Source organism: Chamaea fasciata, unplaced genomic scaffold (assembly GCF_029207755.1).
Source record: "Chamaea fasciata isolate MVZ Bird 193981 ecotype frontalis unplaced genomic scaffold, bChaFas1.0.hap1 SCAF_24, whole genome shotgun sequence".
Taxonomy (NCBI): Eukaryota; Metazoa; Chordata; class Aves; order Passeriformes; family Sylviidae; genus Chamaea; species Chamaea fasciata.
In genome coordinates, this window is record NW_027094109.1 from 4506151 (window position 1) to 4521240 (window position 15090).

General features: G+C 51.9%; 1 protein-coding gene across 1 annotated transcript in view; it reads right to left on the reverse strand.

The window, feature by feature from the left end:
- GRIK4 (glutamate ionotropic receptor kainate type subunit 4) overlaps positions 1-15090 on the reverse strand; it is a 184135-nt gene that overhangs the window by 49159 nt on the left and 119886 nt on the right. Inside the window, exons 4-7 of the mRNA XM_066203317.1 lie at positions 14831-14928; positions 12337-12502; positions 7854-8032; positions 4310-4363 (exon numbers count right to left, since the gene is read on the reverse strand). Coding sequence (XP_066059414.1) covers positions 4310-4363; positions 7854-8032; positions 12337-12502; positions 14831-14928 — 497 coding nt within the window. The remainder of the gene's footprint in view (positions 1-4309; positions 4364-7853; positions 8033-12336; positions 12503-14830; positions 14929-15090) is intronic.

A 15090-nucleotide genomic window follows, 5' to 3' on the forward strand; every position in this document is an offset into this window, starting at 1 on the left:
ATATGATCCATAAATCCCGGCAATGATGGGGGCTCTCCAGAACACTCCGCGTCAGCTGCTGGGAATCAGGAGGGCTGGCTGGGCTCAGAGGCGAGATTTGTCACAGGGTAACGAGAGGCTCTGCCTGCCTCACCTGGGCAAGGGGCAGGGAGGTGCCCCAGGCAGCACAAAGGTCGAACACCACGGCTTGTGCTGGAGCTCACGGCGAAAAAGAAGATTATTTCACCAGAAAAAGGTAATTTCACAAAATATAAACCCTGGTCAAAGCCTGCCTGTGCTGGAGCTTATGGCAGAACAGAAGGTTATTTCACCAAAACAAGGTCATTTCACAAAACCTGCGCCCTGGTCAAAGCCTGATCTGTAGTTCCCTGTCCCTCTGCTTGATTTGACATCATCCTTCCCTTCCAAGGGATGTTCTGCTGACAAGGTACAGCAGAAACGTGTGTGACACACTCTGGGGGATTTGGACACCAATTTCCCCTCCAGGCTGACAATTCAGCTCTGAAAACCTCGTCCTGTGTGAAGACCTCTTTATAAATCACCGAACAAAGAAGAGAAAGCAGGAGACAAGGCAAAAAAAACCAAAAAACCAAACCCAAACTGATTTATCTGGTCTGTGGGAGTTGAACACAGCAGCTGTTTTATCAGCAGCAACACCTGCACACAATTTTGTCAGGGAACAAAACTGCACCCAGTGAATTGCTCTGCCTGACTTAAGGCACTGGGAAACCTCCTTTGCACTTTCCCCCTTTCCAGTAATAATTTTAATTGTTTCAATTATTCCCATCTAATCGCCTTGACAAATATTTTGAAATTTAAACCCAGCCTGAGGTCTGGACGGTATTTAAAAAAAAAAAAAAATCAAAATGACAAACTAAACAGAGAGGGAAAAAAAAAAGAAAAAAAAAAGAAAAAAGACAAAACCCAACAAGCTACAGAGAATTAACAAGCTAAAAGAATTAATTGTAGCGTGGGGTTTTGGAGGCATCCAACACCCCTCCTACTCTGTGCTGCTGATTTCAGGGATTTCCAGTGCTGGAAGGAACAATTTCTTCAATGCACAGCAGCCTGCTTGCAATGGGTTTTTTACAATCATTATTATTATTATTATTGTTATTATTATTACTATTATTCTGCACATCATTGCCCCCCTCACATGGCCGGGAGCTCTGTGGAGACCCAGCCAGCCCTGCCAGGGAGAAGGGAAGGGATCATCCCGGCAACCTCCTCAGGGAATTTCATCCCTCCCAAAAACCCCAGAGCAAGGGAACCATCACCACGTGGAGATGCCAGGGAGAAACTTGGCTTGGATGGGGATTTTTTTTTTTTTCTTTTTTGCCAGGGGGTGGAGGACAGGATTTGGCTGCCAGGAGTGCCCCAAATGCAGCTGATGGATGTGGGGAAGACAAACGCACCGGACCTGAGAGTTCCATTAGGACTCCTGGAAAATTTGTCAGGCTGCTGCTGCTGCCGCCGACAAAAACGGGTCCCTGGAGCTGGCTGAAGGAGGCAGATAATGAATTTGCACGCAGGAAAGGAGCCTGTGGATATTTTTGCATTTTTTGCCTCTGCTCCCGTGGAAATGCGTCGGGGGCTGAGGGTTCCTCCTCATCTGCTCCGCTGGTAGAGCCCTGGTGCCACTCCCTGCAGCCACCAGGCTGGGCCAGAGGGGTCCTGACCCCCCAAAAATCCCCTCCAGTGCCCCAGCACACAGAGAATTCCCTCCTCTAACACTCACGGAGAGCAGAGCTGCACCACAGCACGAGCTGTCGGCTGGGATGTGCTTATTAAATAAAATTAATGCTAAAAGACAGAAACAGAACTCCCCTCTAGAGCTGCAGGGCAGGTGTTTAATTCAGCATTTTATCCTATTTTCTCCTCTTTTTTTCTTTTTTGCCTGAGATATTTTTCCATCTCCGAGCAGCTCAGTGTTGTACAGACTCTCTGTTCCCTTTTTCTGATGGGCTCTCTCTCCATTTAAGCCATCTTTCTGCTTGCTCCCCTTGACAGTAGCTCACTGTGATTTTATCTTTTCTATTAGGCAGTGATTGCAGAACCTCGGAGGGTTCATTAGGAGCTTGATAATCCCTCCAGATTTATGAGCCTAAATTGCTCACTCCCATCTCCAATCCCCATTTAAATATTACTAATTTCCTTAAACATCTCTTCCATCTGCCCAGGTTTTGTCTGATGTCACCTTTCCATAATGATCCCTGCCAAAAATCCAGTTAGTTCTGCTAAGGGCTGGGCTTTTGCACAAAGTGCTAAAATAACCTGGATAAACAGATTAATACCCTGAGAGAGTGGATGGCAACAAAACTCATTCCTTTCTCACCTGCCACGGCTGCATTCCACGAGATGAATGGGTTTGAAAGGCAAATTCCACCTCCAGCAAATGCTTAATCACACCCGTGCTCAGGGCTGGGCTGGGGGTGGAGGTGGGAGCTTCATTTTTGGAGTTGTTTCTGTTGTCTGAGCAGCATCCACGAGCAGACTCGGCTGAGCTGGCGATGTGCAGGTGGAAATCCCTCCCTGTGTGCACAGCCCTGCTCTGCGGGGCTGGGAATGGGGTGGGGAGGGCAAGTGGAAGAGGAGGAGCTGTTGGGAGCGCTGGAAACCCTTCCTGGGAGTGGGAATGGCTGGGTCTGGCGTTGTGGGCAGAGCTGGTGGGGATGGCATTGTCCCTCAGCAGCTCTGCCAGGGACACCGTGACTTGGGGCACAAAGCACAACCCCCAGGCTCCAGCCCTGCCTGACCCCTGCAGGAACGTCCCCTCCCGTGCCTGTCCTGACATTCCATGGGGATGAGCAGGATCAGTGAAGTTTGTCCCGCTGCACTGACCTGTGGATTGAGCACTGAGCAGGGACACAAGCGCTGCCCAGCCAGGAGCCTCGTGGCCTTTTCCATTCGCTGCATTTCCCTCTCTCTGACACCTCCTTCCCCTTCTCCCTTCTCCATTCTGTGCCCCAATTGCTCCCAACCCCTCCATTTCCCTCCTTCCCCTGCTCCTCTCCACTCCAGCTCCCCAGCCCACACGTTTGGCTCCGTCCCTTCCCGTCTGTCTGCCACCCAAACACAAAGCGTGATTCAGCTCCGGCTTCCCTGCCAGAAATATTAATAGCAATTAGAGAACAGGAGAATCACTTGGGCTGGGAGGCACCTCCACTGAATCCCCCAGGCTTCCATCAGCCCCACAGCAGCACTAACAGGTTCCTGCTCTCCTCCTGGCACTTCCCTCACGCCCCGTGGCAGCCCTGGAGATGTTCCTCTGATGTTTATTTCGGATTTCCCCCACTGCTGCCTCAGCCCATCACTCCTGGTTCAGCCCAGCACGGAGGGGTTTAACCGCACCATGCCCCCATTTATGTCATTCGTGGCCATAAAGCCAACTATGCTGGAGATACCCCCTGCCCCCGACATCTATGGGATCATCCTTGCTTTGTCTCAGGGAGCAGCGCAGCAGGAGGGCACAGGGCTGTGATGTCTTCCAGGTGCTCATCCCTGGCCTTTTCCAACACAGGGAATGGGCTCTGGGCAGGGTGACAACACCAGCAGATCCCCCACAAATCAGGACAATCAGGAGCCACCCATCTGCTGGAGCTTCCCAAGGACCTCCACACGTCATTGCACCAGCTCCTGTCACAATGTCCACAATTCCTGCCCTTGGATGCTGCACCAACCTTTTCCCACCTCCCAAAAACCTTCCCAGCTTTGCAGGAATGACGCCTGAAGATTTTTTTTTTTATCCTTTTATATATTTTTCATATATTTGTAGCCTGGTAGCTTTTTAACATGTAGCTTTAGAGTTTCTAGTAATTTTCCTGCCCTTTCTCACATTTCAGAACAATATGCCAACCCTTCCTAACACATTCTTGAAATTCTGGTTAGTCTGATTTTAACAACAGGAATTTCTAACGAGGACATCTTGTTTTGCACCAGGATTTAAGAGACATAACAAGACGTAGAACAACTGCAAGGGGCAGACCCAAGGGTGGGTTGCTGGGGCAACTGGCCTCTTGCCGGATGTACCTGTTAGATGAACTAATTAATTAACCCGACAAAAATTGCAGAAATCCAACACCATGCGTGCGCAGAAAGCTTTTGTTACAGAAGGGCTTCTGGAAAATTATTGTTCTTGATTGTTGTTTGGAAAGATTTTGCCTTGTGGTTCCAGGCAGCAGGTGCCATCCCTGCCTCCCTCCCTCCCCAGCACACGTGGCTCTGCCCAAGGATCCCAGGGGTCAGGGGGATCAGCTCCCATTAAAATGACTCCACACTCAGGCAGGAAAAGCTGGGGAAAATTCCTTACCAGATTAGTGAAGATATAGGTGTAATAGGCAGATGCCATCCCCAGTTCAGCTGCCTGTGAAGGAGAGGAGAAAAAAAAAAAAGATTAAAGCAGAGCCTGACAATCTCCAATCTCCACTCCAGCAAGGCAGAGCCGGGGCCACATTTTGCTTTTTCAGGCTTATCTCTCCCTGCAGGAAGGGAGGGTGGGACACAGCAGCACGCTTGGACCTGGGAAACTGAGGTCTGGGGAAGCAATTTCTAGGCAGGACTGAGCCTACCTGAGGTCTCCTGCCCACGACAGCCCTGACAAAGCACCTGCACAGAGAGAAATGACCCAGCTCCGGAGGCCTGCGAGCATCCCTGCTCTCCCGAAGGCATTCCTAGATGGAATTCAGGGATTTCTGCATCCTGCAGGCGCATCCGTCCAAGGACAAACTCCAAGGAAGACGCCTGTGGAAAGCAGAAGCTTTTGAACTCCCAGCAGGACAGCTTTTGAACCCCTGACACACCCCAATGGCCCACAGGGACACTGCAAAGGTGAGGTGGGTCCTGCAGCCTCAGTCCTGAGAGCTCCAGAACCCCTCGGGATGAGGAATTCCAAGATGTTTTTGGAGGAAAACAAGAATTTCTGCTTTGTGTGTGGGTGCTGCTTTGCTCCTGTTTTGGGACATAACGAGCTAAAAGAGCGGCTGAGAGCTCCAGGCTTGTTCCTTCCACCACAAACACCCCGACGGAGAGAGAAAGGCAGGAAAAGCTCTTGGGAGTTAAGGGAAAAGGACAATCAAGCCCCTGGTGGTTTTCCAGTTTTATCAGTCAGATTTGGGCTCAAGTTCCACAAATTAATGAGCATGGATGAGACCCAGTAACTCAGCCTGCTCTCCAGAATTGAGACAGGGCTGTGCTGGCCGCAGAAATAGAAGAAAACAGGGCAAAACCGTCCAGGGATGCAGAGAGAAGGACACGGAATTCTCCATGGGGATGATCTGTTCTAGAGATCACAGAGCAGATAACTAAGCCCTTTCCCAAAATTCCCACTGCACAAGGATCTGGTTGTGGGAACAGATGCTCAGGCAAGTGGGGCATTAATCTGCAGATGCTCCTGGAAGCCTCTGTTCCACTGCCAAGCACAGCTGGTCTCAAATCAACTTCCAGACCCTGGCAAAGAGGTTTTCCCAGCAGTCCAGACCACACAGAGGAATGGGAGGCAAGGAGGGAAGGACCAAAGGCGGCATCTCCTGGTGAGAGTCCCTTTTTATCCCTCCCAGTGCTGCGACAACAGAAAGTGAGGGAAGGAAAGATGGAAAGAGGCAGCTTGGATTGCACCTCTCCCTTTTCCTGTCTTTTACCTGTTCCTGTGCAAACCTGAGGCTGCCACCACAGGCCTGGCTGCGCCCAGCCTTTTGGCTGCACATTGTCACCCTGTCCCTGGCACGGGTGGCACACCAGACACAGCAAAGCCTTTTGCTCCAAGGACTCCCCTGAACCCAGAGGAGCCCTCCTCATTTTTCACCCCCTCCACAGCAAAACTTGGCACCAATTCCCCCTCCCCATCCCTTCCTGGGGACAGTGACAATGCCAGCTCTCCCTGTGACCCACTCTGAGGTCAGAGAGTCTGATTTCAAGGGCAGAAAATCAAGGTGAGCAGCAAAGCCTGAGAGCGCCTCTCCCATCCATTCAGCTGGCAGCTGGGAGCGGGACGGGCTGGGAATCTGGGAATCATCCATGTGTCTCCAGCCCATCTGTGGAGGGTGAGGGATGAGAGAAACTGTGAATTCCTCTCACTATGCAGGGCTGCTCTCCTGGGACAGACCCAGCAAACCCACAGAGCGTTTTCCCTGCTGCTGCCGCCCCGTGGGATAGAACGTGGATTCACCTGATGCTCAGCACCACCATCCCCGGCTCCACCTCCATCAATAAAACACTTTCCAGCCTCCCAAGGTGCAAAAAGTTGCCAGATCAGGAGCTCTTTACTTATTGCCCTCCATTCCTACAGTGCTCTAGCTGGAAGGACTGGGTTTTACTGGGAAACACTGGCAATTTCTGACGTTTCTCAGTGGTGGCAGAAGGAGGCTGGAGCTGGGCAGGGAGATGTGGGTGCCTGGAGAGAGCTGCTGGGAGCCTGTGGGAAGTCACTATAGCAACAGAGGAGGGGGGACAGCCCTCAGCAGCCAGGCAGCAACAGGGGGAAAAGGGGGGAAAAAACCACACAACCCCCCCACCCTGAGTAGACAACCCCAAAAAAATCCCCCAAACTGTCTGTTTAGAAATGAAAATTGCACGTAGTGGAATAAAAATCTTCTGTGGGGAGAGAGGAACGATAAAAAACATCCCTGCTGGATGTCCTCAGGGATAAATCTGACACGGGCAAGGCCTTTGGATGACACATTCCATCGTGATAAAACAGCCAGGGCAGCGTGGAATGCCTGCACCAGCCCAGGGGGATCCCGGTGCTTGGATCCTGCCTCCCTTCAGGAATGTGCTTCTTGTTCCCTCCAGGATGTGGGAAACTCTGCTCCATCTGGAGCCACTGCTCAATTTTGAAGCAGGCTATCGAAACAAGTGCTAGAAACTGCAGCCAGAGACCATTTAAAAATAAACAGGATGAAAATAAAATCTCGGTTAATAAGACAATAAAAACAAAAAGAAGGGAAAAGTTAAAGAGATAATGGGAGGGGGAAAAAGAAGGCACAGGAGGCATTTCAGTGAGCTGAGCAGCCTTTTGATGGCAGCACCACTTGTGGAGAGCAAACACATCCCCTCAGAGCAATTAAACCACCACTCCCACAGACCCAGCCCTGGAAATTCCAACAGTGGCAATTCCCCTCTGGGCAGAGCCCATTCCCAGTGCTGCTGTGGGAGTTTTCACATTTCAATATGTCTTAGGCTGCAGTGCAGGATGTAACCAGCAGTTTGTGTTCCATCAGCAGCTGTTAAACCAGCTGGGGCAGTGTTCTTTATCCCTTCCAGGACCCATCCTCCCTCCAGGGGATATCTGCTGTTCATGGGCCATCCAGGCTCACTGCAGGGCTGATACAATCCCATCATCCCATGGGGAGAGGCTCCACCCAGGGGGAGGAGCCCAGCATTCCCGCCTGGATCAAACCTGGCATTCAGAACACCAGCACAGCCTGTGTGCGCTGGATTCCCAGAGGGAGACCGGACCCATCTCAGCACCACTGGACCTTCAGAGGAAACTCCACCCTCCTACAGGATCATTGCTCCACCAGAACCACATCTGTCACTGCAGGAGGACTGGATTGGGCTGACACCAACACCCTGACCAACAGGGGGTCAGCTCGTGTTCTGACCCTGGCAGTGGGTTTTTGTACTACATTTTTATTTTAATTTTCCTAGTAAAGAACTGTTATTCTTATTCCCACATCTTTCCCTGAGAGCCCCTAAATTTCAAGTTTATAATAATTCAGAGGGAGGGGGTTTACATTCTCCATTCCAAGGGAGGCTCCTGCCTTCCTTAGCAGACTTTCCAAACCAAGCCACAACATCCCCCAACAGCTGGCTGTGGGGAGCAGCAGCATCCCGGGGGACAGGGGACGGACACTGACCTTCTGCAGGATGGTGTGGGACATGGAGGCGTTGGCATGGACGATGATGGTGGCTGTCTTGTCATCTCGGATCTCCTTCAGGAGCGGGGTGGGGTCCCGACTGTCATCCAGCATCCGCACCGACAGCGTGTCCTTGGAAATGAGGAACTGCCGCAGCAGCTTCTCCAGGTTTAAAAGGCCTTTGGAGAAAAGAGAGGAAAAGAACAGATCCCTTTTAATCTGAGGCTTGGTTCTCCCATGGAACACAGTGATCTGTGGCAGAATGCATTCCTGAAGTTCTGGGTCTGTGCACTGCAAAGGAAAGGATTTGGGGTTCAATTCTGGGTCCAGCAGGGAATGAGAAATGATGGAGTTATCCCAGCTGTTACCCAGAAAAAGAAAATGGAGAGGATTTAGGACTCATTGCTTAGTCCAGCAGGGAAGGAAAAGTGATGGAGCTACTCCCAGCTCTTCTCCAGGAAAAGAAAGTGGCCCCAAACTCCTCTTGGGAAGAGATAAGACCGTCAATACCAGGTCCAAACAAGGTCTTCATTATCTCCCTCCATGTGGGGTTCTTCTGGTTACAGGAGGGATTATTTCTCCCCCTCAGCCTTTGCATTTCCAGCTCTCAAATTGAGTTCTCAGGAAGGAGCAGCTTTTTTGGAGATCTTGGAGCACTCTGATGGGTAGCTGCTCTCTTCCAAGGGGATGAGAAGCTCTGCCGAGAGTTTGAGGTCACCGCAAAAATACAACATAAAAAAACTGTGACAAAAAATAAGGATGGGCACGTCAAGGGCTCCTTCCAGCACAGCTGCCTTGAAGCCTAATAAGATGTCAAAACTCCTGCTGCAGATTTTGTTAGTCAAGAAAGCAGCTTTGATAGAGCCCCTCTGCTCTCCAGCTGCTGAGTTTCATCAAGAAATAACCTCCTGCCAAGTTTGATTGATCAGAGGGACCAGCAGATGGAATCATCAGCAGGACACAGGCAGCACAGCCCCACACCCCATCCCCACGGGGAGATAACCCCAAAAGAGGGGGGAAAGCTGAGCTGGAGAAACAGAACTATCAGCAGGATCACACCCCAGCTGGCAGAGAGGCAAATGAACCCTCAAGTCAGCGCTTTACTCTTAACCTGACTTATTTTTGACTGCACGAATCCACTCATCCCCCAGCAGGTCAGAAGGCAGGGAAGGGACACAGCAGGGTGGGATCAGTGCTGGAGCTCTGCTCTCAAGGACTCCCAGCACTGCACAGGGTAACAAAGCAGAGCAGGAAAAGGGACACATCCAAGATGAGGAGCCTCTCGTTCACAGGGAGAGGTTGAAAGCACTCTGAGTTTGCCCTGAGCTCCTGACAGTGCCCTTGCCTCTCACCTCCTCTCTGGGTACACGGAGGAGCACAGCAAGGGGTTATAAAAACAACTGTGCCAGGACTTTTCTGGGTCACAGCAGCTTCTTTTTCTTCCTCACCAAGCAGAGAATTCACTCTGCTTAGAGCACACAAGGACCTCACCTGAATGCTTCTTTTGTCTTCTAACCCAAGTGAACAGTAAATTTTACCTAAGCCCTCCGTTTGACCCCTGAGGATGTGGAAAGGTTTATTTTCACCTCATTCCACATCTGCAGGGGACCAGACAGGCTGCTGCAAGTTACAGCCCTGACACTACCAAGTTTACTCTCAGCTCATCCCAGAGAACTCTGCTGCTGCGAAACCCAGGAAAATTTTTCTAAAGCTCATCAGGCACAGAGAGGAAGAAGTAGAACCAGGGAAAAAAAAAAAAAAAAAAAAAAAAAAAAAAAAGGAATCATTTCATCTCCACATTCAGCTCAAGGAAGTTATCATTTCCAGCACGTTAGATCCTACCTGTAGCCTCATCAAGCCTCCTGCGTGCAGCTGCTCTTGCTGTGTGCAGGGAAGTCTCTATTGTGTGCAGAGATTCCCCTTTGTTTGATGCCGAGAGGATGTGAGGCTCTTGCTGCTGCTGCTGCCAGACTGGCACTTCAGAGGGACGTGAACCCCAGCAAAGGCTTTGCAGACTCCTCCTGGCACCTTTGAAGTACTAAAGTGGTGACAGAGAGGCTGCACCAGCACCTGCTGCTGGAACACTCCCGTGGGGAGCTGTGAGAGAGGTTCAGGCCGGCCCGTGGCAAGTCCTGACCTTGATTATTTCATTTTTCCTCATGCAAACATCCGGAACTGGCAGGAGCAGCCCCACTCCTGAGCTCTCAGCACCAGAGCTGCTTCCTGGGAAGGAGGAGAAGGCAGGAGCAGGAGCTCTCCTGGAGTGTCACATCCCTGTTTGATGCCCCTGCTGTGCTGCTGATGGACATGGATGGCTGGGAAGAGAACATTCCCATCATCCAGCCTCGCTTTTAGTCCCAACACTGTTGCTTCAAACATCTCCCTGGGTGTTTGAATTAAAACAAAACCAAAAATAAAATTAAAAAAGGATCAAGGATGTGCACAAGGCCTTGGACCTCAGTGCCCTGGTCACTGGGTGTTATTCCCTCCCCTCTGACAATCAGAGAAGCTCCTGAAGTCTGTGCACTCGTCTATTTGCCGTTTTGGGTTAAGATTTCTGTGGAATCACACAAAACCTTCCAGAGCAGTTCCCAAACCAGCCAATTCTTGAACGTCACCGAGAACCTGAGTCAGATCATCTCATTCTAGCCACCAAAGCGAGTCACACAAACCTCATTCTACTCGTGCCATTACATTTTCCATTCCCCACGGCGTTACACGTAGGCTGGCCCAAGTTCTTTGGCTTTAAGGGTCATTTTCTGCTTCCGCCAGGGGAAATCACAGCCAGCCCCCAGAGGGAGGATGTGACAGGATGAGTGTGGCAGGGTAGGGCCCAGGGGTCCCATCACGCAGCCTCGCACTTAAACCAAAGCAGCTCCAGCTTGGCCCTCCTGGGATCTAAATAATAACATCCCTCAAAACAGCATTTCCTCACTGATGAGCAGGCAGCTCTTATGCTCCCCTCAGCTGCCTCAAGGGAACCTTCCAAAAGCCTGAAATGCCTCCAGTTAGTTGTTTAAGGACTGTGCTTAAGAGCAGTACATGTTCTAAGGGAAAAACCAGGGTTTGTGCTGCTACATGAAGCTCAATTAAGCCTCGTCTGTGCTCTGTCGCAGTCAGGGCATGTTGGGCTTCAAGCCTGGCTCAGATCAGGTCCTTGCTGAGCACAAAGAGCTGGGTGGATGAAAGGCTCCTGTCCCACTGCCTCCCTGGGTCTGGGAAGGACCCAGCACATCTTAAATATTGAGTTATCCAGCAGCACCAGAGTGAAATAAATTGGATTGCTTCAGGTAAGAGGGTTTGATCCAGCTAAATAAAAATGATATTAATCATGTTAATCCCAGTGGGAGACACCTGGCCCAGGAGTGGGGAGCAGGGCAGGGGTGCAGAGCCCTGAGCCTCCTGCACGGCAGCTGAGAAAACCTCATTATCTTTGCTTCCCTTCTTGCTCCAGGTGAAGGTGAGACAATGAAAAATTCCGGCACTGGGAGTGATGTGGGAGGCCATTTGCATGATTTTAATTGCATCATTTCGAGCCAGGGCCTTTCCTGGGGAAAATGTGAGCAGTGCTCACTGGAGGTGATTTACTGACTCACCTCAGCCGAGTGCCTGCAGCCCTCGGGGCACAGAGAGCACCGAGGGAAGGCAGAGACACTCCTGTGAACTCCTGTTCCTTGTGTCCCCGTGCAGGAACATTCCCTCACCCCGGAGGTTTGCCCAGAGCTAAGTGGGAATGACGCTGCCCATCCTTCACCTGGCCCAGCATTCTCAAAGCTCTCCCTGCCTTTCCAAAGCCCCTCTTCCAGGCCGGTTTGCCTGGCAAACTGCAGAGCTGATGGATCTGGCACGGGGCAGTGCAGGCAGAGCTGGTGTGGCCACCCCAAACCTACTGCACGGTGACCTCAGAGAGCTCAGGAGACACAGAGCCTGCTCCTGCTGCACCGGGAGCTCTGAGGGGATCGAGGTGGCCCTGCTGAGGAGGAGATGGCCTGGCTGAGGTGGAGATGGCCCTGCTGAGGTGGAGATGGCCAGGCTGAGGTGGAAAGTCCAGTGTCCAGATGTACAGTCACCAGCAGATGTGCGGCTGCAGAGCCCAGGAGGACTCTGGGCACTTTGCTGACCATGAATCAAATCCTGCTTTGAGGCCACAAATTGCACGTGGCTTTGAGCAAGGCATGTTTCAAAGTGCTTTACTTGCCTAAAAATAAGCTCCAGAAACAGGCCTATGCCTTTTTAACTTTTTTTTTTCTTATTCAAAACCCCATCTGTGGAAGCAAAACACTCTTTAGATGGTCACACAGAAGCAGGATAATCTCTTCCCATCAGCTTTAATCCTCTGGAAAACACCTCCGTGGGGCACCAGGGTGGAGAAACTGCTCTGCAGTGGAAAAGGCAGCTCTGAGCTGGGACCTTCTCCAGCAAGCACCAAACCAAAAGGAGAAGGAGCAGAGGGGCAGGCAAAGCCAGCCTGGCGAAGACTCACATTCAGCTTTGGCACAGATGAGGCAGGCAGTGGTGCAGTTAAAGAAATTCAGGATTCCTGCCACGGCCACGCTGATGTCGGTGTTGCTGGGGTGGAGGTTGAGGGTGGTGAACCTCTGCAGCTGCAGCTTCAGGAACTCCTCCGGAGCCACTCTGAAGTGAGGAACCTGAGCGTGGGGAGGAGGAGAGAAAATATAATTAAAGAGGAAGTAGAAATGAAAACAAGTAAATCTGCGATCAAGGGCCCGCGGTGTGAAAGGCACAGCAGGCAGAAAGTGGAATATCCCAATAAAACCGCAGAAGCATCACTGGAGTCAGGAGGGGAGGGTGGGATTGGTGCAGGGGCAGAGGAAAATAATTATCACAGCGAAGAAAAGCCACGGGAAGGAGTGGAGCAGGAAAAGTCTTGCTGAGCCACTCAGCGCAAGGCAACGGGGACTGTGATTACAGCACAGGAAACCTTCCCTCCGAGTTCAACCTAATTAGCTGGGGCACTAATTGTAGCTGGGCCCGGCCTTCATTGGGGAAGGCAGGCAGGGACACAGGGCCCTGCTCTGTGAATCCAGCCCTGCCTGCTCCATGGAGGTGCCACCAGGCAATTAATTAGCAGAGATGAAGGCGAGAACAAGATGACCCCGCGCTGGCGAGGCTGGGCAGAGCAGGAACAGCTGCAGCAGCCAGAAGCCTTGGGCATTGCTGATCAACAGGAGGCCAGACAGGGCTGGAACCACCAGTGTTGGCACTGCCGGGCTTGTCACTGATCCAGCAGAGCAGCAGCTGGGGCAGGATGCTGCTCCACGGGGAATTTTAGGAGCTGGGAAGCCGCAGGGCTCCCTCCGAGGTAGCTGTGCTGCACATCCTGCAGAGCAGCGGGGATGGAACGGCCGGGCAGACACTCAGATAGAGCGCAGACACCGCGGGCTCAGCCAGATAAAGAGAGACAATCCTGTTTTTCTTCTGCCGGCTGAGTTGTTTCAGAAGAAACAGAAGTCGGAGAAAGGGAAACATCTGCCACAGCTTTGTTAGCAGCGTGTCAGGTCCTCTCTCCCTCCATTATTGGTCCTTCCGAAGCCATCAGCCCCTGTCTCCCACCTCTCTCCTCCTGGGAGAGCCTGTTAGCAGCTGGTGATGGTGCTTTACTGACAGCAGGAGCTGTTGGTTAGGAGCTCAGCAGTAATAAGCTGCTCTCTGCCTTGATTCCAGCCCGCAGCCCGCAGCCAGGCAGGGAAAGGTGGATTCCTGTCAGCAGAGCAGACAGGGCAGCTCCTGGCAGCGTCCTGATCACTCCTGGGAGGGATCCAGCCCCAGCCTGCGACTGAGAGATGCAGACACGGGGGATGGAATTCACCAGCACGTCAGCTCCCAGAGCTGGGCACAGCCCTGCCTTCATCCCCAGAGTCCTCCTCTCCTTCCCAAGAGCTCTGCCCCAGTGCAACTCCCCTTTCTGGATGGGGGAGAGGGATTCTTTGGGCGTGAGCGGGGGAACACAGCACAGGCTCATCCCCCAGAACATCATCACTCCACCTGCTGCTCGGTGCTTGCCTGGGGACACCGCTCCCTTTCCTGAGGGCTGGCTGCAGGCACAGGGGGCTCTGTGTCCCCTCTGACACAGCTGATGCTCCTGGGATGTGAATCCCAGGGAGTTCCTGCAGGTTTACATCACCTGCAGGGCAGCCGAGAGAACCAAACACCTCCGCAGGGCACCGGTACTCGCCTCCCCTTTCTGAGGAAAAAAAAATAAATCAGGAGCCTCAGATCAGAGACTCAGAATGAATCTGAATTTCAGAGGAAAAAACACTTGCAGATTTGCCTTCCCTGGGATGGAGCACATGTGCAGGACATTTAGCAAGAGAAAACACTAAAAACACCCCCAAGGGACCCCTCCTGCCGCAGGCCCGTGCATCAGGGCTGAAGGATCCCTTCCATCTCTTCCACACTCCAGGAACAACCACCAGCACTCATTTGTGAATGCAAATTATTTACAGCGCTCCTCTCCTGGAAGGCTGGGCTCCAGAGAGAGCCACTAAATGGCTGAGAGATGTTAGCTGGCTTTAAAGGGATGAACTATGAGAAGAGAACTCAATTTCTTCTCCCGAGTGCAGAGCCAGATCAGTGTAGGACGGTTCGAGGCTTATAAAATATTAAATCCAGCACACAGCCTGGACATAGATTATTAAAAAAAAATAAAAAATAAAAAGGGGTTGAACTGGATGGAACAGCAGTAAACATAAAGCTTCCCAAGTATGTGCACAAAGTCACGGCAGGAGCTTTGGGTTTGCATCCGTCAGGGCAAGCTTTGGGGTCTGCACCCCTCGTGGTGGTGATGGATGTGAGGGGAGCTGGAGCAAAAGGGGATGCAGAGAGGAATAGGGAGGCAGGAAGAGGCAGCAAAGGGAAAAGGAAGGCATTTCCAAAGTCTGTGCATTAGGAGGAGGGGTGAGAAACCGCGCTGTGCACTCCGACCAGCACAAAGGAACTTCTCCCCACAAACTTACCTCTTTCTCCCCACAGATGTTGCTGATAATCGAGCTGGAGGCTGGGCTGGAGGAAGGCCCCAGCACCCCCACCACGCCTTTGGGGAGAATCTGGCACACTGTGGGCATCAGAGAGAGGGAACAGAGATCAGAATTCACCCCAAATTCCAGCAGACAGCCGTGCTCGCAGTGCCTGCTGCACCTCAGTACGGACACGGCATCATCTCCTTCACACAACACCCTGTCTGCCATTTCCATCCCAAAAATCCCTTTATTCCCCT